This window comes from Salvelinus fontinalis, chromosome 37 (genome assembly GCF_029448725.1).
Source record: "Salvelinus fontinalis isolate EN_2023a chromosome 37, ASM2944872v1, whole genome shotgun sequence".
NCBI lineage: Eukaryota > Metazoa > Chordata > Actinopteri > Salmoniformes > Salmonidae > Salvelinus > Salvelinus fontinalis.
In genome coordinates, this window is record NC_074701.1 from 15,724,531 (window position 1) to 15,748,856 (window position 24,326).

The following is a 24,326-nucleotide window of genomic DNA, read 5'->3' on the forward strand; positions in this document are numbered from 1 at the left end:
AGGATTAGGAAACACTGGCTTAGTTTATACTTTAAATACCTATCCAGGTGTAGTACGATGTGTCAGGCGTCAGCAACATCTAAGCATAGGAACGCATCTCTGTGATTAGCTGATACAGAAAATACCCATCCAGGCTTTGTGATATCTGGCATGCTGCAGCAACACCTGGGTAGAGGAACGCGCCTCGAGTCTGAAGGCTTAACATTTCTGAAAGCACTGGGTTTGAGTTGCCTTTTGTGTAATCACCAGCGTACTTTTGTCTGACTAGTTGAATTCAGACGAGCAGCTTTAGCCATGTCCATTTAAATTGCAATTAATGTGAGTATGTTCAACAATTTATTAGCATGGCTACACTGAAAATGTATGTTGCATCAAAAGCTTGGGGCTAAGTAGTGCATACCAATATGGTATAGATTTTGGTAGCCTATCAATCTAATGTAAAATTATAGACACAAGTCATATCTTCATAATAGGCTGGTGTTTGTCACACCATAATGATATTTTAGGAGTGAAAAGATAGGAATACCAGTAAGTTTAGTAACAAGCCTTATGACAACGGTGTACATTTATTTTTAAGAAACATTTCAAACAGAGACTATCCACAAAAAACATACCTTGATCCAACTTTTTTTTTTTTTTTTACAGTTCTGAAAAACAAAGTGGATGCTTTTTCATTATTCTTGATACTCTGTCCGCGACGTCGCTTTCCTCTCAACAAGCACACAATGTCAGATGTCACAACATGCACACCTCAATGTCACCTATGGTACAGACTTTTATATTTTGATAATTTTAATACAAAAACACAATACACTAACAAAATATTGCACTACAATATGGTACACTGTACATTAACACTTGATTTCACAGATCTTTTATTGATGTTGCAGAATGCTGTATAATTTCCAAAGATGACAAAAATTGAAAATGTACTTCATGTTTGCTCTTGTTGGATGTTCAAAACCTAGTCCTGTGGTAATCCTAGGAAAAGAGTAGAGACTCCTGGATAGATTGGAGGAAAAAGCAAACCGCTGGTCAGCCACGGACAACCTAACAGCTTGGAAGCAGTGGGGGGAAAAAATCAAATGGACTGGATTAAGTTAGAAATAAAAGGAATTATAATACATAAGAGAACCTTGGAGTGGCCAATCTTCTGCTACCCAACTACTACACTAGAAAAGCTTTAGCAGCAATGTACAAATAAACCTCTTGTTTACGTGTAGATTTTCTGTTGGATGTGTACTTTGGACAATAAACCTTTCTTCAGAAATTAACTTAAAAATCAAGTGAGTATATGTTATATATGTAAGAATTTCCACTAAACTGAAGACTTTTCCTTAGTTCTCTGGAATCCGTTTGGCATACTTTCACCATAACCATAATTTACAGGTACTACCTAGTAAGAGGCATTCAAGAAGCAGTTTCATATCTCAAATGATTTGGAGCAGAATGAAAATGACACAATATTTCCCAATTGTCTAGTTTTATTTATTTTTTGCCCAACAAAATGTATACAATAAGTAAAAGCCTGGCACTTTGTGGATAAACAGAACATGCTAATCACCAGTATGCTAAAACTTTATAAAGTAAGATTACATACAGCATTTAATCAAAGTGGATACACCGATAACAGAATGTATTATTTGCAATGAAGTTACATTACATCTAAATCAACCAGCAGAGAGGAAACGAATACAATAGAGAAATGAAAATCCCCCCCCCCCCCCCCCCATAAAAAACAACATTCATTGGTCATTTCTTAAGTCATCTCAGGAACATCGTTTGCCTCGGTCTCCCACTTCTCCAAAAAGTCCTGCAGGTTCAAGTTGAAAGTATCAATACCTTTACCAGACAGATGAACCCCGTCTGGCCTGTACAGGCCTGCGTCTGAGCAACACGTGATGTTTTTATGGGTCAGAGCGGTGCCTCCTAGCTCAGCGATGATGGCGTGAGCTTTTCTGTTGATGGCGGCTCTAACATTGTCCACTGCTTCGCTGTCCTCCGTTTGCCTCCAGGACATCCGGGGCAAGATGTCGGACCAGACCAACCGGCATTGTGGGAAAATGCTCATCATGGAGGTCATGTCCTTCTTCACAGACGACATAAGGGCTTCAGGGCTTTGGGTACCCAGATCGTTCCCACCCAGGTGCAGGATGACCACGTCCGGTTTGGGCCACTTGATCTTCAGCTGGTCTAACTGGGGCAGCAGCTGGGCCCACGTCATGCCCTGTGTGCCCTTCCACCACACCCGCACACTGCTGGGGTCCATGCCCAACTGCATGCCAATCTCAGGCGACTTGGCCCTCATCTCTGCCCAATATATAAGCGAGTGTCCACAGATCCACACATTCTTAGGCTCAGTGTTGGCAAAGGTAACTTTGGGAACTTTTCCTGTAAAAACGCAATAATGAGACAGGGTAAATGTATGGGTTAGCTTCACAGGGGCTCTGCTAGGTTGACGTTACTGCGAGGATTGACCTGTGCTCCAGCTCTTGGGTCTCTGCAGGCTGGCTGTTTTTCTTCCACCTTTGGCCCAGAACTGATGGAGCTGACACTCAAGACTACATCCTCCAGCAGTTAGTTAACTTATTCTCGTGCTATAACAGAACTCTCCTAATGAACTGAGGTATGAGAAATATTTGACACTAAAGACACCTTACACACTAACTGACCTAGCTTGATCTTGTTTGTGTAGTACTACCAGACCACACCCTCATGCAGGCCCTAGCTAGTAGTCAGATTGACAACGTTTACCCCTGTTTTGGTGTGAAAACAACACTAACAAGTCCCCTACTCAGGTAAAATTCTCCCTAGCAGTAGAGATCCCCTAATCAAGAAACTTACAGTAATTCTAAAAAAGTCCTAAAAGTATTGAAGCCTTCCTAAAGCTCCTCTAATCCCCGTTTCTGTACTACACAAACAAAAATGCAATTCAACAGCTGAATACCTATTGATGCAAAGTCTGCTAAAATACTTACCTTTAGCTGTTGGAGAAAACATGACATGTTAAAGCTAGCTAACATTAATATCTGTATTTAGAGCAACTCCTGTCCAGATTAAAGGAACACGGGAGTCTATGTCGGTCTATTGTTTCTGTTATTATTAGTTTGTCTGTGCAAAAGCACCTTTAGACCACCATGTTCATAAATTGTATTGCACGTACAGAGGGCAATACATGTTATCATCAAAATATTGTATTGCACGCACAGTGGAAGATAAATATATATATTTTTTTAAATGCTTCTATGTGAGCATAAGCCAAGCATGGGCACTTCCGTACTAGGACATACTTGCATTACACAATTTTAAGACAAGCACTAATCTGGTCAATTGTTACAAGGATAGGGCTTTCAAAGCAAATAAACAGGCATTGATGTGGTCTTCCAAGACACAAGGCTATGCTTTGTGAAGCAATGTGGTAGACATTAAATAAAATGTTACCAAAAACTTTGAGCGAGACCAAGCCCTAACACAATAATAAAAATTTAATATTTACATTACAGAAAATATCATAGCTAAAGCAATCCAAGATATCACTTAAACGTGATTAACTATGGCTGTAATAAGAGCAAGTAAAACTGAAGTGAAGACTCGAACCTACCTATGTTTCCGCCATAGCCGTCTCTTGACACCTATGGTATCATCTCATCTCATCCTATACTTTAATTTGTGTTTAGTGCCAGGTATGTACAGCTCTTGACTTGTTCTGGCATCACCTAATCTTAACCTAAGCTACAATTTGTGGCTGGCCATCTTGCCACGTTTCAACCTTACTCTAAGGGTTATCTGGTACCTGTTGTGTTTATCCTAGTGTCACGAGTATCGTTCTTCCTCTCCTGATTCTTCCGTCTCATCCGCAGGTTAAACTGCTCCAGCTACAAAACAGTGACAAATTGAGACACACACAAAGTCTATCCAATGTAAAAGTAAATTCCTAAATTAAGCAGATTGGGACTGACTTGCCAACGTGCACTAAAACCAGAACATGAAATTATCAGAAGCAATTGAATAGAATTGGGACTACAAAAATTCTGTACACACTGCACTTTTCCCAAGAGGACTTATGTTGTGTGTAATTGTAAATTCCTGATAACTGTCCTATACTGTTGGCCTATACTGTAATTCAAATGTAAACAGCACCAAGGACTGAAGGTGCGGCTTGTATATCATACACAAATGTAACACAATCAGACAGGTAAAATGTTTCCTAACTTCTACACACGGAATGAAAAAAAACACAACATACCCTTTTCTTCTGTTTGGCCTTGATATCGTCTTCTGTCACTGGTGGACCCCGAGTCTCTGGTGATTGAGGGGGAGGAGAGGGACGCCCACTTGCAGAATCAGGGCTTTGTGTTTTGATCTGGAGAGGTATGGTGATATTTTGTCTTGCTGAATCCTGCTGTGCACCAGACACACTTTTGACTGTTTCAATCACCTTGAGGCATCTAGACTGGTTGGTGACTTGGAGAATTTGACTCAAGACATCCCTTGTAGGATTTGATATAGTCACTTGATTCAATATATTCAATTGTTGTGTGAACTGAGTCTTTGTAAACGGTATCATGGGGGAACTAGGCTGCCCATAATAAGTGGAGGAGGGCAAGGCAGTGAGTAGGTCAGGGGATTGTCCCATAGGTGAAGTAAAAGTACACACCCTGGCTGCTTGTTGACCAGCTGGAACATCAGGCGTGTTTGTCATGGATGAAACCGGGGAAATCTGTTCGGGGGGACCTGAGGAACCGGGTGGCAGTGATGAGAGAAAGTTGGTACTACAACCCTTGCTAGGCCAACTCTTAGGCGCGATGGGCTGGGTCTTCTCAGGACAGTTCCACTGTGTGGTGGAATAGGAGGTGCCAGGCTGTGAGGAGGGGGTGGGGGGCAAGACACTCACAGTCCTGGTGAGGCTCTGCATCTGCCTGGCCCTCTCTAAGGCCGCCTCCTCTTCCGGGTCAAGGAACCCTCCATGTTCCGAGGTGTCTTGGGGGCTGAGGTACACCTCCCACTGGGAAGACCTGAATGGCGAGGCTGACCGGAAGCTTTTGGAATCAGAGTCGTCGGTGGTGCGGTGCCGATCTCCCCGCCTAGATGAGTGCTTCGTCTCTCTCTCTGAGGATTCGGATGAGTGTTTGGATGACTTTGTCCCGTAGAGGCGCTCCTGGGTCCTGTCTGCAAGCTTGGTGACCTCTGAGGTGTCCAGATTCAAGCCGATGACCTGGAGCAGGCTCTTGATCTTGTCGAAGTCCTGCGTCTTTTCCTGACTCTCCTGCTGTCTGGTCTCCTCCACCGGGACTCTGGCTGAGCAGGACCTCTTGTTATCCCTGTACCTGTCTGACCGCCCAGGTTTCTCACAGTGCTCCTTCTCAGCCGCTGCAGGGGCTTTACCCCCATAGAGGAAGTCCTCTTCTTCCACACGTTCAGGTTCTCTCAATAGCTGCCTGTGGGACATCATTCCAAGAATTCCGGGAAAGCCACCACCTTCCTGGATTGCTCTCTCGTGAGGCAGCAGCCAGTCTTCGTTCCTGGAGTTATCATAGTCGTCGGAGTTCTTCACTCGCTCCCTGATGAAGCCCCTGCGTGGGCACTCTGGCTCTTCCTCTGTACAGGGCTCATCTCTGTACTGATCTTCATCCCTACGGTCAAGCAACTCGCAATAAGGCTTTTGAAGTATGTAACTATCTTCCTGAATACCAGCAATCTCCTCTTGAGACTCCTTGACCATAGCTGACAGCAGACCGGCATCCACACCTTTGTTGAGGGTGTTGAGGAAACGGGCGAGCTGGGTGTTCAGGTTAGGGTTCTTTTCCTGAGACTCTCGAATGGGAGGTTGATTTGAAGAATGAGGGTCAAGAGGTGTTTGGCGAACTGGAGAAGGTTGCGACGGGTGCTCTCTAGAAGTCTGCTCATATGGATCATACTTGGCAGATAAGTCAGGAACAGGATGCCCAGCAAGTGAACGTTCATAATAGGACTTCTGACTGGATGTTTGGGTGTAGGGTGGTTGGGCAGAGTGTGGTTTATAGGGCGTCTCAACGTCATAACCGTATTGTTCCACAAGCCTTTGATCAAGAGGTTGAGCTTTAGGGAGTTCAGTCTGGAGAGAATAAACAAAACATTTATAATTGGACTTTCCCCCATTTCATACAAATGATTTGATTTGACAAATTGCTCATCATGCTGATGATTTAATATATGTTTCTTTTACCAATATATGATAACTATAAAAAGCACCGGCACGGTGGAATATTCCGATGGAATATAACCAGCTCTTATAAATTCTTGAGTGAACAAACGATTATCTACATGATTGAAACATTTAAAAATGACAACTGACCTGCATTGAGAAAAGTGGACCTGCGACATGGTCTGATCGTTTCTTCAGAATGGACTTGGGTTTGATGTCAGTGGGTGGTTTAGGTTGTGTAGGAAGCTCTGCCATTCCATGATTGTAGTCAAAGCAGGTCTTCTCCATAGGCTTCACTTCTGAGAAGAAATTGGGAACTCCACCATGTTTCTCCATGGCAACTATGGCTCTCTTGCGGTATATCAACTCATTGAGCTCCTCTAGTTCCTTCTTCTTTCTTTCTAGCTCATTGTTCATTCTATCTGGAGATCTACTTACTGAGCTTGAACCATTCTTGGAACTCCTCTGACTGGTTCCATCTCGCTCCTTGCTGCGGCTCCTTGTTGAGGAAGTCCTCTTTTTGCTGCCGCTCCTGTGGTTGTAATCTTTTCTCTCCAGACTGTGGCTTCGTCTCCTGTTCATCTCCCTGCCCCGGCTCCTGCTGCGACTGCGCCTGTACTTGCATCTACCACCCCGCTCTTTGCGCTCCCTGCTCGTGCTCCGCCTTTTCTTCACCCGGCCAAACTGGTCTAGGCTGGGGCTCCTGCGTCCGTATCTCCGCTGGCTGCTGTCGGAGTCCTTGCCACCAGATCCAGAGCCAGCAGGTTTTGACTGCAGAATTTTTATGACCGATTTCATCTTGATTGACTTCTCCGAGGCAGGTTTGTCGTTGCTGGTGCACAAAAGAATGAGGGAAATGACTTCGAGCACATCTCTTAACCCTCTGGAGTCTAAGCGGGTGGGGGGGTCCTACTATGCTAACATATGGAATTGTTTATTAAAGATGGTCATACCAAGGATAATTTATCTATTTGATGTTGAGTTTTAGGACCCCTTTAGGTATCAAAAAAATATATTTTAAAGAAATTGATAAATTGAATTTGGCCTTACTGCTATTAGCCCATGGAAACACATTATAAGCTTCATACATGGATAAACTGATAGTCCCCCCAAAAAATCTAAAAAGGAAGTTTGTTCTGAAGTGTCTATCCTATATCTGATATTGCTGATTCAAATAATTAAAGCTTTAAAAAAAAAAAAAACTTGGGGTCCTGAGGATCGAGTTTGGGAAACACTGATTTGACCCCTTATTTTAGGCTAAACTAACTACATATATACTTCCATTCTTTTTTTAAACTGGTACCTGGCTACCTTCAGACTAGTCTTGTGAGCATCCTAGAGCAAAACAACTGACATAAGTGTTCGTGAGAGACTCACCTTTCCACAGAGGTGCCATATTAGTGTGTAGCCCAAACGGTTCAGACATAGTCCCGTGACGCTTTTGGGGGTCGTAGAGCAAAACGGAGAACACCATCATGTTTGTGAGAGTCATCGTTCCATAGAGGAGTCAATAGTTTGCGGGCCAAACCGTTCGGACGCTACAGACGTTTGTATGAGAAGACCGATTTTCGGGATGCCTCATGGTCTGACAAACATCGCTCTAGCTCTGCCATCTTTCACTGCAGATGCGGAAGGGCGACATCGGCGGATGCAGTGGATTGAGACGCATCCCATGCAAAAAACTTCAACTGTGTGGAGGAAACCTAAACTGACGGATTTTGATAGGGATTTTTTTATTATTATGATATTTCTATTTCCACAGGGGCTAGGACATCGACTCTAGGGGATACATTTTTAGATTCCAGGGTACTTGTGGCTGTGCCAACAAATGACATCCAAAATCATCACACAATGATACTTTACCTTGACTTCATGTTGGAACCAATACTACTGCTAATTACAATCAAACTCACGTGGGATCATCATCTTTGTTCTCTACTTTGACACCTGTGCCCTTGATGAGGTCATTTGGGTCTCTCATCAGTTTGATGGTCATCTTCTTCTGTAATAAACAATATTTGGAAATAGACAATTTAAAACAACATAAGACAGCCACATGTCTATCCCTTAAGTGGATATGACATCCCCCAAAGTCACTGGCCTTTGTTCCATCATAAACCAACCTTTTCTTTTGCCGCCACGCCCCTTAGCTTGGGCACAGCGGTAAGAACAGGGGTAAGAACACTGTCGATAAGGCGTTTGATCCTAATCGCTTGGTTGCCTCCTTCAGCGGTTTCAAGCTAGGAGAAAATTGAAAGTTAAAGAAAAACATAAAAATAACAAAAATATGAATAAAACAAAAATGTGAGCAAGACAAAGGAGCTGATCGTTGACTACAGGAAAAGGCGGGCCGAACAGGCCCCCATTAACATCGATGGGGCAATAGTGGAGCGAGTCGAGAGTTTCAAGTTCCTTGGTGTCAAAATCACCAACAAACTATCATGGTCCAAACACACCAAGACAGTCGTGAAGAGGCCAGGGGACTAAAAAGATTTGGCATGGGTCCCCAGATCCTCAAAAAGTTCTACAGCTGCACCATCGAGAGCATCCTGACCAATTGCATCACTGCCTGGTATGGCAACTGCTCGGCATTCGACTGTAAGGCGCTACACAGCAAGCGGTAGTGGAGTGCCAAGTCTAGGTCCAAAAGGCTCCTTAACAACTTCTACACCCAAACCATAAGACTGCTGAACAATTAATCAAATGGCCACCCTGACTATTTACATTAACTCCCCACCCCCTTTGTTTTTACACTGCTGCTACTCGCTGTTTATTATCTATGCGTAGTAATTTTACCCGTACCTACATGTATAAATTACATCGACTAACTTGTACCTCCGCACATTGACTCGGTACCGGTACCCCCTGTATATAGCCTCGTTATTGTTATTTTGTGTTACTTTTATTTTATTTAGTAAATATTTTCTTAACTCTATTTCTTGAACTGCATTGTTGGTTAATGACTTGTAAGAAAGCATTTCACGGTAAGGTCTACACCTGTTGTATTCGGCACAAGTGACAAATAAAATTTGATTTGAAATAGCTAGTTGGATGTACCATGCCTTCAGAAAGTATTCACACCCCTTGACATATTTCACATTTTGTTGTTTTACAAAATGAGATTTAAATGTATTTTTTTATTTGTATTTTTTTATACAACGATCTACATAAAATACTCTAATGTCAGAATGGAAGAAAAAACTTGAACATTTGTATAAGACCAATGAAAATTAAAACACTAATATACAATATATCAAAGTATGTGGACACCCCTTCAAATTAGTGGATTCGGCTATTTCAGCCACGCCCATTGCTGACGGGTGTATAAAATTGAGCATACAGCCATGCAATTTCCATAGACAAACACTGGCAGAAGAATGGCCTTACTGAAGAGCTCAGTGACTTTCAATGTGGCACTGTCATAAGACACCACCTTTCCAACAAGTCAGTTCGTTAAATGTATTCCCTGCTGGAGCTGCCCTGGTCAACTAAGTTTTGTTATTGTGAATTGCAACACTCTCTACCGAGTTCCAAACTGCCTCTAGAAACAACGTCAGCGCAAGAACTGTTCGTCAGAGTTTCATGAAATGGGTTTCCATGGCCGAGGAGCCGCACACAAGCCTAAGATCACCATGTGAAATGTCAAGCGTCGGCTGGAGTGGTGTAAAGTTTGCCACCATTGGACTCTGGAGCAGCCATTAAACTCTAACTGTTTTAAAGTCACCATTGGCTTCATTGTGAAATCCCTGAGCGGTTTCCTTCCTCTCCGTCAACTGAGTTAGGAAGGACGCCTGTATCTTTTCTAGTAACTGGGTGTATTGATACACCATCCAAAGTGTAATTAATAACTTCACCATGATCAAAGGGATATTCAATGTCTGCTTTATTTTTTAACAATCTACCAATAGGTGCCCTTCTCTGCAAGGCATTGGAAAACCTCCCTGGTCCTCGTGGTTGAATCTGTGGTTGAAATTCACTGCTTAACTGAAGGAACTTACAGATAATTGTATGTGTTTATTTGACCCTTATTTTACCAGGTAAGTTGACTGAGAACACGTTCTCATTTACAGAAATTACCTGGGGAGTAGTTACAGGGGAGAGGAGGGTGATGAATCAGCCAATTGTAAGCTGGGGATGATTAGGTGGCCATGATGGTACAGTATGAAGACCAGATTGGGAATTTAGCCAGGACACCGGGGTTAACACCCCTATTCTTACGATAAGTGCCATGGGATCTTTAGTGACCACAGAGAGTCAGGACACCCGTTTAACTTCCCATCCGAAAGACAGCACCCTACACAAGGCAATGTCCCCAATAACTGCCCTGGGGCATTGGGATATATATATATTTTTTTTTTAGACCAGAGGAAAGGGTGCCTCCTACTGGCCCTCCAACATCACTTTGAGCAGCATCTGGTCTCCCATCCAGCGGCTGACCAGGACCAACCCTGCTTAGCTTCAGAAGCAAGCCAGCAATGGGATGCAGGGTGGTATGCTGCTGGCAAATGGCACACAAATTAAATGTGTGGGGGACAGAGATGAGGTAGTCATTCAAAAATTATGTTAAACACTATTACTGCATACAGAATGAGTCCATGCAACTTATTATGAGCCTTTCTAAGCAAATGTTTACTCCTGAAATGATTTAGGCTTACCATAACAAAGGGGTTGAATACTTATTGACTCAAGACATTTCAGCTTTTCATTTATAATTCATTCGTAACATTTTCAAAAAACATAATTCCACTTTGACATTATGGTGTATTGTGTGTAGGCCAGTGACAAAACATCTCAATTGAATCCATTTTAAATTCAGGCTGTAACACAACAAAATTTGGAACAAGTCAAGGGGTGTGAACACTTACTGAAGGCACTGAATACCAATTGATATTAATCAATCACAGCACCATGGAGACTCACCGAAATGACACTGAACTTCACCTTCTCCGAGATGTCCAATTTCTTCTCCTCCATGACCTCGGACAGATGGAAGAACAGCAGCTGGTGGCTGTGATGGCACTTAATGGTCCCAGACAGATCCCCAGCTTGCACCACCTCACCCTAGAGGGGAAAACACTTCACTTAGACATGCTGTGCAAAGAATATTAAGGCATTTTTTATAAAAATTCCATTACATAAAACATCCAATCTTTCTTCAGTGTGTAAAGTTGTCATACATCAAGTGGAAAAACCTAAAGCCAGACTCCGACTTAATGGCATCCTGTACCACATTCTAAAAGTGATCTTACGGTTCTGCGTTGCTCTGTTGACTCCTCAAACGTCTCTGAGAGAATCTCCACATTGATGGCACGCTCCTCCTTAGTCTCACGGTTGGTGGAGATGTGAAAGTGAACCTTGTCTCCGTCAAACATGGTGGCTTCAGTCAGAACGTCAGCTGCTCCAAACAATAGCTGCTTCTGTGTGCCACCCACCAATGCCTCCAAAAGGCCCTGCTCCTGGAAGGAAAATTAGATAACACATTCTAAAATACATGATTTGACCACCCAAACTTCTCCCAACAAGAACACAACAATAATGTTTGATTTGTACATTCTTTCAGTACCACACGTACCTGCTGCTTTTTGGAGACCTTAATGACCGTTCCTGCATGCTGCACAGTGCTAATGTCCTCAAACACCACAGTCCTCTGGAGCAGCACCTCCTCCACTGGGGCCACTGGCTTCCACTAGAGACACAGTAAAAAGGACATTACTGGGTATGTCACAGATGAGAGTACTCCACTCAATGACAGGAGATTTTCCACCAGTTGGCACCTATCATAATTTGCACTGAACTGTGCCCCACCTTGTCTTTTCCTGCAGGGTCTTCAACTATCTTCTCCATGGTTTCTTCCAGTGTCACTGAGCACTCTTTCAGCTTCCTTACTCTGATGGCCTTCTCCTTATTTTTGATCTAATGAAAACAAATGACATTACGTTAACGTCAAAAGTATAAATCAATCAACAAATAATTTCAACAACATTGCTATACTTAGGATCAGAACCTGCACATAGAGGGTCCTAACATCACTCCCAGGTAAAAACTGATCATCATTCAGTGTCAACAAACTCAATTTGCCAAAAAGACACTATACTCACTGTGACAACTGTAAAGTCCACCTCATCCATAATGGTGAACTCAGTTAGACTCATGTTCTCGGTGGTTTCAAAGGGCAGGTTGTTGTGGTTCGCTGCCATGATGGTACCAGAACCACCCTTTACGCTCTTTATAACACCCTGGTGGAGAGTACAAAAAAATATATCAACAGCTAGCTACAGTAGGGATGGCCAACTCTGGTCCCATAGAGCCGCTATGTGTGCAGTATTTTGTTCCAGCCCAGCTCCAACACACTTGATTTAAAGGGATTCTCTGTTACTTTTGTATACTTTTCAGACAGTAGTTCTGAAAGTATTGCTTGAACCAAAAGTGGTCCCTGAAAATTGCCTACTACGTCACATATGTGCACCATGTCATTGCACTCGCGCTGCTGTGGGTGCATCATGTGCATCTTGCTAGCTGTCACTCATATGGTGAGAGGCTGAAGCTCATTAGTTGAACTCGAATTTCTAGGGGGCTGGCCCACGTGGGGGAAAATGGCACATAACAGCTCCCAAAAAAACAGTTGCTTTCAAACTAGGGATTTTGTGGCTAATTGAGGTGAGACAGTAATTCCGCTCATAGATTATGCATGTAAGAACTACACATTGACACAGCCAACCCAATGTGGGAGGTTTAAAAAATACTTAGTCACCAAAGTACTGGAGCATGTCTTTAAAAAAATTGTGGTGTCAATTGAAGATCTTGAATATATTATTATTTGACTCCGGTGTGGTCATACTGAGCTGAATAAAATGGCATAGAGCTCAACAGGACCAAAGTTTGTCAGAATTTGTAACCAAAATGAAGGTGTAAAAATATAGGTATGCCACTCAGACTTTAGACTCACCACCTCCCTCTTCTCTCCAGTGATCTTAAAAGTCTGTGGTGTCTGTGGCCGAATATTAGTGGCTCTAATTTTTTGGGTAACTATGTCGGTCAACAAGTTGAACGTCACATGGTCCCCTTGCAACAGAGTGATGGTGTAGTCCTTCTCCGAGTAAAGCAGTGCTCTTGACATGCCGTTGATGTTGGCCTCAATTTGGCCAGGTTTCGGCTTTGCACCAGGCTGTGTGGGTGCAAATAAATATGTTAATACCAACAAGGACATATTTAAATGAGAAGCCAAATACTAGTCAGTCATAACAAGCCAAGCATATAATCAGGTTACCTTACAATAAACATCTAGTTATGGCAGTGATTAGAACTTTAATAAAGTTATGACTGAATACTTTCCCCCCCCTGTGTACTGCAGAGTTCTATCACCTGCTGCTCCAGGATAACATTGCAGACAAAACCTTCAATAATGGTGGAGTCAATCTCCTCAGTCCCCCCTGGAGGTACAGACACATCAGTGGCACACTCCCCGGCCTGGGTTTACAATACAAAGAGGGGAAAAAAACAAGACCCATTATTTAAAATACAATGAAAACGAATGTTTCATAAACTTCTGAAAATGTCTGTTAAACTATATATAGCGAAAAATGTCAAAAGTGACCCACCTTCTCCTTGTAGGCTGTAAAATGCACCCTGACCCCAGGTATCATGTTCTTGGGGACTCCGAGAAAAGCATCAAAAGTGAAGGAATATTTATTGAGATCGTCTCTTTCGATGAAGCCATAAGTTGGCTGTGGGGGGAGAGCAAAACTTGAGAATGCAATGTTTACTAGTGGAGATGAAGAACCTTCCCTTCAAGCTGGATTCTCAGCTTTTGGACTTACCCCTATGAATGAGATGACCCCCTTGAATCTTCCAGGTGGAGGAGGCCTATGATTTATAAGTGTTGAAAGGAAAAAATAAATGCGTCATGTATAAGCAGAACTTTCTGAACAGCTAATCTCATGTATGGAAGATCAAACTACTGTATGCAATCAAACAATAAATCGCAAAGTGATGATGACATCCAAATTGTTGACATAATGATCATTACTTGTCATTGTAGCTCTTTTTCTGTCCTGCTTTTTTCCCCTTCTTTGAGTCTTTGGTCTTCTGTTCATCAGTCTGGGGTGGATCAAGCTGAAGAACCTCAGAGCCCCAGCAGAGTCCCATCACATCAGGAACTACAGTCGTCTCAGTCGGAGGGGAGGCTGTTGTCGGGGCGGGCTGTTGTAGGGAAGAGAAACGGAGCCTGTGAGAAGTTGAGGCTCAGCAGCACATACATTTAATTAAAATTATATCATAGAGATGACAGGACAGAACAGACACAGTGGCACTTACCCACAATGGTGGATGAACAGCATAAGGGTTGGCCTAAAGTAGGCAGACTTGATGTTAGGGATTACTTTTTCATTCATGAAGAACAAACTAATTGTTCTTGATTGGCCATTTAAACCATGTCATGTTACTATAACACACACACAAAAAAATGTACACGTTTAAATTAAGAATTTACAATATGCACAAGGCACAACAAGTTGTCTTTATAAGATTACCTCGCTTTGCCAGAGTAAAGGAAAAACAGGGTTGTCCACCAGAGGGGGAACCATGGGCGGCATATCTAGGGGAGGAATACCAGGGGGCAGGATACCCGGGGGCATTGGTCCGGGTCCATTGCACATCATCGGATCATATGGTCCGGACATACCTGGACCATACCCGAATCCTGGTCCATCCATCGGTGGCCCATCTAAACATCCATCCATGGGGCCACCTGGACCCATTGGTCCATATCCATCCATGGGGCCACCTGGACCCATTGGTCCATAGCCTGTCCCATATCCGTGATAATCAGGTGGCATGGGGCCGTGCATCATTGGATCTCCCATAAAGTTAGGATGTGGACCTGGGCCACCGTGAAAAGGATCAAAAGATCCAGGTGGCCCACACCAACCTGGACCCATGTCAAATGGATCAGGCACCCTTGAGCCCATATCAAATGGAGGAGGTCCATTGCCTTTTCCACGCTTCCGACCACCACCTCGTCCCATTTCGAAAAATTGAACGAAAGCTGCTCGCTAGCTTACGTTAGCAGTAACAACTCTTCAAATGGGGAAGCGAACGTTCAAATGCTGGCTAGATTACCATACTATATATATATGAAGGTACATGTATTCACTATTGCGTATTCACAGTTTGTTGTTTAATAAGTACGTCTGGTTATATCGCAACTTTAACATCCTACGTTAGCGAGGTAGCTTGCTTCATAATCTCACACTAGACATCAGCGAACTTGTTGCGGATATTATGACTGTGGAGACATGACATATATCCGGTGTAGATAGAGCCAAATCAGAGAGGCGAAAGTTTTTCACTAGATAACGCAGTCAAAATGGTTATATGGTAAACATTTATGAAAACAAAAATGTGCTTTTTGGTCTAAATGTTGGGTTAGGCATAAGGCTAGGCGTATGGTTAAGGTTTGATTTAAAATCAGATTTTAATTAGGTAAATTGTAGAAATGGGCGGGGTATATGGCTTTGTGAACTAGTGACGACCAACGCGAAGCGAGATGATTTATACCATTGAGATCGTATTTAATTAATAGAGGGTGCTATGTCATATAAAACCTAAAAGTTCCAGAATAGCGTGAAAATGGCAACCATAGTACGGAACAATATTCACGTAATAAGGAATTCAGCATAAGGAAAGCCAAACATCAGATTTTTTGGTGTACGGAAATAACAAAACATGCCGAAAAATTGCTGTGATGTACAATGAACATGTACAATGAATGAACATGTACAATGAACGAGTCCCGACCTACGGTTCGCAATGCTCCCAAGTAGGGAAATGGAGCCTGCGAGAAGAGCCCCGTTGCTTCAGTCTATTCGGCGTGGGAGATGTGGGGAACCGGTGTCCAAGTACGCTACACGTAGCTATTTTTGTGGAAAACATTTAATCACAACTAAGACATTTACGTTGTTTGGTATAGTTCGTTTGTAACACCATTCACTACTTGTAGCCCAATCGTCTATTTTGTGTTGTTGATCTTGGTTAGTTTACGTTCCGGTTGGGATGGTAGCTAGTTAGCATTCACTCACGTGGTTGCTAGCGCCATGAAAAAGGGCATGAGGGCAGCCCTATTGTTTTTCTAGGTAGTAAGGACACTAGGGAGCAGGCAATGTTGACAAGTAATCTTTATACATTGTTTACTTCGGTTAAAATGTAATTTACTAAAACAAGCAGACAAAAATAAGGTATTTGCTGTGAACCAATGGGGTAACGGTCCCGTGTGGCTCAGTTGGTAGAGCATGGCGCTTGCAACGCCAGGGTTGTGGGTTCAATTCCCACGGGGGGACCAGGATGAATATGTATGAACTTTCCAATTTGTAAGTCGCTCTGGATAAGAGTGTCTGCTAAATGACTTAAATGTAAATGTAACCTAGAAAACCACAGATTGCGGCCTTGGCCGCGACGTTCTATTTATGGAACGCCATTTGGGTGGGTGACTCACCTTGCGTGTCAAAAGCTACAGGTCAAATAACATTATGGCCAATATTTGCAATCACAATTAAGTCGCGCGTGAAGCCAGCTATGGGTGCGTTCGTAAATTCGCTCTGGCTATCTACTCCGATTTCAGAGCACTTTAGCCTGAGCGTGCCAGAGCGCAGAATAACTGATTAATTTTCAAACGCTCAACACCCGTTGAATATGGCCGGTGTCAGCAAAAAAAAAATCGTACATTGTTGCCAGCAATACAGTTCGTCACCAACGCTCTGGATAACATAAACAGCCTAACTAGCAGTTAGGACGAGTAAAATGGTCAGCGTGAGGTGTTCTCTCATTTGTGTCTGGAAGAAGCTGGCCTACGTTAACCAATTAAATTGGGTACTTGACTGCGGTTGTGAGGTCAGAAAGCTCGGTTTAACCCTACTATGGAAGGCCAAGAGTTTCAAATCGTCTTGATTTGGACGCTTGTTAGGGGCATTTTTACACCCGTTCAGTGTGCATTTACAGGTGATTATAGTGCCCGAAAGTACCACATTGTAGCCCCTCTCACTTCCATTTTTGTGAGTTTGACTTCCGGCCTGTTGCGATAAATCGCTTACTCAGGGAGATTATTCTAAATAGGGCTCAAATTGTTATTACATTTACAGAATGTAAACGCTACAGCAAGGCGTTGGTGAGGAAGAAATTAAAACGACTTTTTCCTCATAACTACAAAGCTGACGCTGGCTAGCTAGTTTATTTTCATTGAAATAGCATGGCGAGTTAGCTAGCTAGCAATAGTATTATGTCAAACCTGTAACTAATGGTTGTTACGTTGTGGAACAGAGCAATAGTTCTTTGTACTTGTCATTTGGTTGAGACAAACATTAGTTTAGAACATAATTGTTTACTTTGTGTATATTTGTTGTTGGCTTTGCTAGTTAGCAAGCTGAGATGTATTTGCTCAAATTGGCTAATTTAGCTATTAGCTAATGTTTTAGGAGAACAGGTTAGCTCCCTGCATAATCTAGACAAGAGAATGGGGAATAAGATCTGGCTGTTGCAGTGCCCAGACTAGGCGAGAGCCAACTGCCACAGAGATAAAGGTAAGGTCTCTATCGTGACTAGCTATATTTCAAGGTTGAACCAATGCAATATATATTTTATTGGCTTGCTAATAAGTGAGCTGCTTATGCTTTTTCTGAAAATGACTCCAAAGCTACACCCTTAGAAAAAAAGGTGCAATCTAGAATGTCAAGTTATTCAGCTGTCCCCATAGGATAACTTTTTGAAGAACCCTTGTGGGTTCCAGGTAGAACCCTTTCCACAGAGGGTTCTACATGGAACCCAAAAAGGGTTCTACATGGTTAACCCATTTTTCTAAGAGTGTATCGAGTTGTTCTAATGCACTGTCCGTGTTACAGCCACAACATGATGATCATGTAGTCAAGCATCTGAAGACTTGTGAGGAGGAGAAAACCCTGCTTTGGATGAGCAAGGAAGAACAGCTAGCTATATCAGATAGACATGTTCAGGAAAAGCAGGGAGAGAGCAAGCTAGTAGTAGTAACATTATTTGAAACCTCACATGCGCATGTATCTGATATATTTAAGGAATAAGGCACCTCGGGGGTTTGTGGTAAGGGCTGTTCTTATGCACAACGCGGATTGCCTGGATACAGCCCTTAGCCGTGGTATATTGGCCATACACCACAAACCCCTGAAGTGTCTTATTGCTTTTTAAAAACTGGTTCCAATGTAATTACGACAGTAAACAAGTAATATTGACTCATATCCGTGGTATATGGTCTGATATACCATAGCTTGTTATCTGTCTCATGTTGTACCGATCATCAACGTGAACAAGACTGAGTTCTTTTGAATTGACAACTGTTCTAAATTATTGTTAGGGAGGCGTTTCCGTTCAGAATGACATGTTTATGACTGTCGATGTTCACAGGAATCTACAAATTCTATGTTGAACGAGTAACACAGATGGAGGGGGAGGAAAACAGACCGCTCCTTACTACAACACCTTCAAGTCATACAATGTTTGTTACATCTGAAATAAATACAGAATTATTTTAGTTTATTCTGTTTGTTTTTTATGCTGGATGTAATTTAGGTTATAGTATAATGTATTGTTTTGAAACATTTTATTAAATATATATATTCAGTCAACTCAATAATTTTATGTTCGTGAAAATAAGGTATGTTTTCTACTGTTACTTTTTACATGCTGAAACAGTCTCATTAGTTTTGAGCTAGATTATGATTGGGGAAATGTCTACTACCCTTTTTTAAATGTTGATGAATGAAATTATCACCGTTACTAATAGTTTGTTGCTACTGTCTGGTGAGGAAGTGGGCAATATGGAATACATTGGAGGAGGATGGGAGAATTAATGAGAAATCAGAACTTGGACAATGTCAGGGAATAAGTAGGTAAATGTACAGCCTATCAATGACAAACGGTGCAGAGGTAGCCTTAAGATAACAGACATGTGCATGTTATGTACTGAACAGACTTTTTCAAAACATTGGATTACCGACTTGAGCAGTGACGTCTCAGTTTGCACCGCATTTTCACATGGACGAATATATACACTGAACAAAAATATAAATGCAACATGTAAAGTGTTGGGTTCATGAGCTGAAATAAAAGATCCCAAACATTTTCCATAAGCACAAGAAGCATATTTATCTCAAATGTTGTGCACCCTGGTCCTTCCTCTGCTGCCCCTGTAACAGTTTATAAATTCATTTTAATTCAGCCTTTGTGGTTTGGAAAGTATAGTGACTATTATTGCTTTCATTCATCAAACAAATGGGGTTCTGGAAAAATAGGTACTTTTCGCAAAACTATCCCATCTGGTGGATGGAAAGATTCATAATGTATATATATTTATATACACACACTTGAAACTTCAAAGAAGGAAAGATTATGGATAGCTAATTAAAATGGGGGGGAAATACCTTAATGAATTATGAAGCCTTTGTGCTTCTTTTTTTTTCAATACATAAATCAATGTGACGTTAGCTACCAAATAAGTTGTTTTCGGCAATTATCCAAAAACTACAAATACGCCATTCCTTACCTGAACAGGTATAATACACGCTTGTAAAATTGCCCATAAGCGTTCTAATCACCTGTAAATGCACACTGAACAGGTGTAAAAATTCATATTACAAGTGTTCAAATCGCCTGTAAACAGACACTGGACAGGTGGAAAAAAAATCACGTGTACAAAAAAGACATTTGACACTTGAAAAAAGCAAGTGAAAAATTATAATTACGTGTTCAAGGTAAGACGATTTGAAACTCTTGGGCTTGCATATACTCCTGGGCCAGTGCGTCCAGTGTGCTCTCTAAACGCTCCGAGAGCCGAAACGCTCTGAATTTACAAACACCCGGAGCGCACTCTGGCACTCCAGATTGAATTTACGAACACATCCATCATCACCAAGAAACGAATAAGTAATGTCGAAGTTTGAAAACATGAGACAGCGTTTTAAATTTTGCCAGCCAGGTACAACCACCTCAGGACAATCGGGTGGTTCAAAAGTAGGATTAATTCTTGTAGGAGCCAGGTCCAGCCAATCAGAATCAGTTTTCCACACAAAAGGGCTTTATTACAGACAGAATTACTCATCAGTTTCATCAGCTGTTTATTATGTCATTAACACTTAGCTCTATAAGAGCTTGAGGTAGTCACCTCATAGTATTTGGGAGTATGGCTAGACGGTACACTTTCTTAGCACATATCTAAACTGCAGGCTAAGGTTACATCTAGACTTGGTTTCCTCTATCGTAATCGCTCCTCTTTCACCCAAGCTGCCAAAATAACCTTGATTCAGATGACCATCCTACCCATGCTAGATTACGGAGACGTAATTTATAGATCGGCAGGTAAGGGTGCTCTTGAGCGGCTAGATGTTCTTTACCATTCGGCCATCAGATTTGCCACCAATGCTCCTTATAGGACACATCACTGCACTCTATACTCTTCTGTAAACTGGTCACCGCAGTATACCTGTTGCAAGACCAACTGGTTGATGCTTATTTATAAAACTCTCTTAGGCCTCACTCCCCCATCTGATATATCTACTGCAGCGCTCATCCTCCACCCGTTCTGCCAGTCACATTCTGTTAAAGGTCCCCAAAGCACACACATCCCTGGGTCGCTCGTCTTTTCAGTTCGCTGCTGCTAGCGAACGAGCTGCAACAAACACTCAAACTGGACAGTTCATCTCAATCACCGACACTTACTGACAGTTGTGGCTGCTTCGTGTGATGTATTGTTGTCTCTACCTTGCTCATTGTGCTGTTGTCTGTGCAAAATAAAGTTTGTACCATGTTTTGTTCTGATACCATATTGTGTTCTGCCATGCTATGTTGTCTTAGGTCACTCTTGTCGTGATGTGTTTTGTGCTATATTTTTATTTATTTTTTAAATCCCAGCCCCCGTCCCCACAGGAGGCCTTTTGTTAGGCCGTCATTGTAAATATGAATTTGTTCTTAATAACTGACTTGCCTATTTATAAAAAAATAAGCAAACAATTTATGCAACGAGGTATGCCTATTCGTTCAGCACATTCAAAATGGACACCGACAGATTCAGATGTTAGCAGAGGCGATTTTATCATGTATATCTTGGTGGGGCAAACAATTTTTTTTTAGATTCATCCCAGCAAACCCACAACACTAAACAATACACTAAATACATGAACTAATAACTTACATTAACGTTCTTACAGTATTCTCCCTGTACACCAAGTCAGAACGGTATGATAAATAAAGGGGGCATATAAGCAGACAATGAAAGCTCTGCTCCACCTGCCCTGAATGACGGGTCATCACCGGGCACAACTCTTATATCTCACACATTGAAAAGTACTGCTTTTATTTTTCTAATTAGTCCATTGTAGTCAGTGCGTTAACTTTTCAACTGTGCTCCAAATCGGTTTGTAATCGGAGCATCTGTAATTTAACATCACGAGCAGAACCTCTATCATTGTCCAGTCTTGCCACAACATTGTGAACTGCGGCACATTGAACCATATGATTGGTGTAGTTATGTAAGGGATCAGGGGGATTGGATGCATGTTTAAAAGAAACGCCCCTCAAGATTAGAGTGGAGCTGAATGCAGAGCGAGATTGTTCTCTGCTGAGTTTATAAAACTGTTAAAAGAGCAGCATGGTAGCGCTAAAGTCGAATTAATCCACAGTTGCATTAGTACCATCGTTTGGTGATTGGCATTTAGGCAGTGACAACAAAAAAGCATCAGAAAGACCTACAGTATGTTTTAGCAGAGAAGTTTGGTAGGGTGAATTTATTTGTAACTATGAAAATAATTTTGTCAAACAGATTGTGAACCTAAAAGTGTACATTGGACTCTAGAGGGGAGACAATGAATATAACAATTAATTGGTTATGGTGTAGGGGCTGTTTCATGTAATCTTGTCTAGAGTAGATTTGATCTATTTACTTTATTTAGTCTGATCAGTGGAACAATTCTCATTCTTAACAATGGGCTACAATATAGGGTAATTGCTGTGCTTGTCAGCGAGAACACTACTGTTATTCCCCACACGTATTTTACTATTCCACTTATTCCAAATTTTGCCAGTGTAATCACACACATTTAAATCTCATATTAGCCTACTTGTGTCTTTGAAAATGAATGATATGAGGCTACGTATTATTGCAGCCATTACTGGACAATTTTGAAGAAGTCATACAAATAAGCATAGAATATTAAATGCTCCAGGAATCAAATATAATTTAACATTTTAGTATTGTGCACAAGCTAGGCAGAGATGGTAAGGGGACTCACAACTCATAAACACATATTTTGTCTATGTAGGCATAAGTAGTAAGTAGCCTTGGCTTATGTGAGCTGGAACGGCTCATAGGACAGGAGCCTGGCTCATAGGACAGGAGCCTACCTCCTGTTTCTGTAGCGTGAGGCAGCTTGATGTAAAGTAAACCCCCTGGACAGGACGCTAGTTTATCGCAGGGCCTCACCCCCAATCCATCTCTCCTTAGTAGACCTAAACTACCTGAATATTGATATTTATTTGATTTTTCATGAAGCTTGGGTTATTTTGAGAAATGATTGTTATAACAAGGATATTTTCAAACACCCAGCAATTGGGAAACATACATCAGGGGTGGCCAACCCTTCTGGAGAGCAAGCAGAAGTCTCTTCCAGTCCAATTTTGCCCGTGTCCCTATTTCATTTCATTACGGTCTGAATAAATTGTCAAACCAACATTTGTTTTAGCATTCGTAACATTTCTTCCCCCAAAAGTCACAAAGTCGTCAAATTTTGAGTGTTCATTTAATATTCTAAGCATCATAAATATGTAGAATTGCAGGAAATTAGCTTTAAAACAGTAACATTTTCCTGGGAGTCTAGGGGTTGTGTAAGGGGGCAATGAATTCACATAGCAAATCTCACTCCAAGCTTTCTTCAAAAGTTGGCAGCCCTGCATTGGATTTGACTGAACTAGCTAGCTAACGATAGCAGCAGCCACGGTGGGGTGCGCGAGAATGGGCGGATTAGATTATGCGGAGTGTCATTATTGTAACCTTTGGACCTGTCAGATTTCAATCATTCGGGAGACTGAATAATAGTCCAAAGGCGGCAAACGGGGAGAAGTCTGCGGGTAAATATGAGTGTTTACCTGATCACTGACCCTACCATCCAGCTGCTGAACAGGATAGGTACATTTACCCTATAATATCCATACAGGACACACATACACAGTGCTTGCTTTGTAAGTAGGATTGATGTGAATCCATCTTGTGATTAAACAGACTTATTGAAGGTTATTTTACTGACGAAAGATAATGGACTGTTTCCCGGTGTATATTAGGATAATCAAAGTGCCTTATGATCAGGAGAAGAGCATCTTCTTGAAGGTTCTGGGGGAAACATTCCCCCAGATGAATCCAAATGTAGTCATTTAAAACAGACAGGAGGAGGTTGGTTCCCCTGCAGCTGGATGGCATGTGTCCAGCTGCAATCAAATCAGCTGGGCTAAGGAGGTCTGCCCTGTCTGTACTTAAGATTTAAGGTATTTGATAGCTTGTGTGTTAGGGAGAGGGAGGTAGATTGAGCTTTATGTCATAAATGCCAGAGGTAATGAATGGATTTAAAAAGAAACAGGGTTTCCCTCTGTGTACAAAAGTAATTAAGCATTTCAGTTTTCTTGTATTTTTATGTCAAAGGAAAGTGTAAGGGAGGATACAATCTCAGAGGCAGAGACTCTGCCCATGGACGGGCCTACCTGTTGCTTCACCACAAGCTTCAGCGACACTAGAGGTTTGGAATGTTAAATTACCTTTTCCACTTTTCTCATCAAATTATAATCTGTCCACAAAAATAATTCCACCTTCACATGCTAGTTAAAACTCTGAAATTTCCAACCTGTAAACTGGTTGTTTTCAGACCATATCTTGTATTTTAGAGAGTTGGGCCAACTTTTTAGAATTTAATTCTAGACATTAAATGACATAGAATTGTTTAAATATTCCCAATTTATATTCGTTCAAATAAGCCTCACGTACCAAATCAGCAATAACTTTTTTGTCGACCAAATTCGACACACACATTGACCCCCCATATAAAAATTCCACACTTTCTACGGCAGCCATGTTAGTTCCTCAACA

At 41.8% G+C, this 24,326-nt stretch overlaps 1 protein-coding gene and 1 long non-coding RNA gene across 4 annotated transcripts; one reads left to right on the top strand and one right to left on the bottom strand.

The window, feature by feature from the left end:
- Positions 1-529: 529 nt before the first annotated feature.
- Positions 530-15,542, bottom strand: si:dkeyp-121d4.3 (uncharacterized). 3 transcript variants are annotated; one of them, XM_055902094.1, is made up of 18 exons: positions 14,713-15,542; positions 14,498-14,530; positions 14,211-14,383; positions 14,002-14,047; positions 13,783-13,908; positions 13,547-13,651; positions 13,131-13,349; positions 12,283-12,420; positions 11,990-12,097; positions 11,757-11,870; positions 11,434-11,640; positions 11,105-11,245; positions 8,308-8,424; positions 8,098-8,186; positions 6,335-7,016; positions 4,247-6,094; positions 3,794-3,875; positions 530-1,002 (listed from the first exon to the last, which is right to left on the bottom strand). In XM_055902094.1, exons 1-18 carry the CDS (start codon positions 15,205-15,207, stop codon positions 965-967), a joined length of 4,761 nt encoding a protein of 1,586 aa, XP_055758069.1. In that variant the 5' UTR covers positions 15,208-15,542; the 3' UTR covers positions 530-964. The 3 variants fall into 3 exon arrangements, with proteins under 3 accessions (XP_055758069.1, XP_055758067.1, XP_055758068.1); XM_055902092.1 differs by lacking the exon at positions 530-1,002 and adding an exon at positions 1,467-2,391; XM_055902093.1 differs by lacking the exons at positions 530-1,002; positions 8,308-8,424 and adding an exon at positions 1,467-2,391.
- Positions 15,543-15,695: 153 nt separating this feature from the next.
- Positions 15,696-19,325, top strand: LOC129836226 (uncharacterized). Its single transcript, XR_008756633.1, has 2 exons — positions 15,696-17,754; positions 18,608-19,325. It is a non-coding gene; the product is annotated as an uncharacterized LOC129836226 (long non-coding RNA).
- Positions 19,326-24,326: the final 5,001 nt, after the last annotated feature.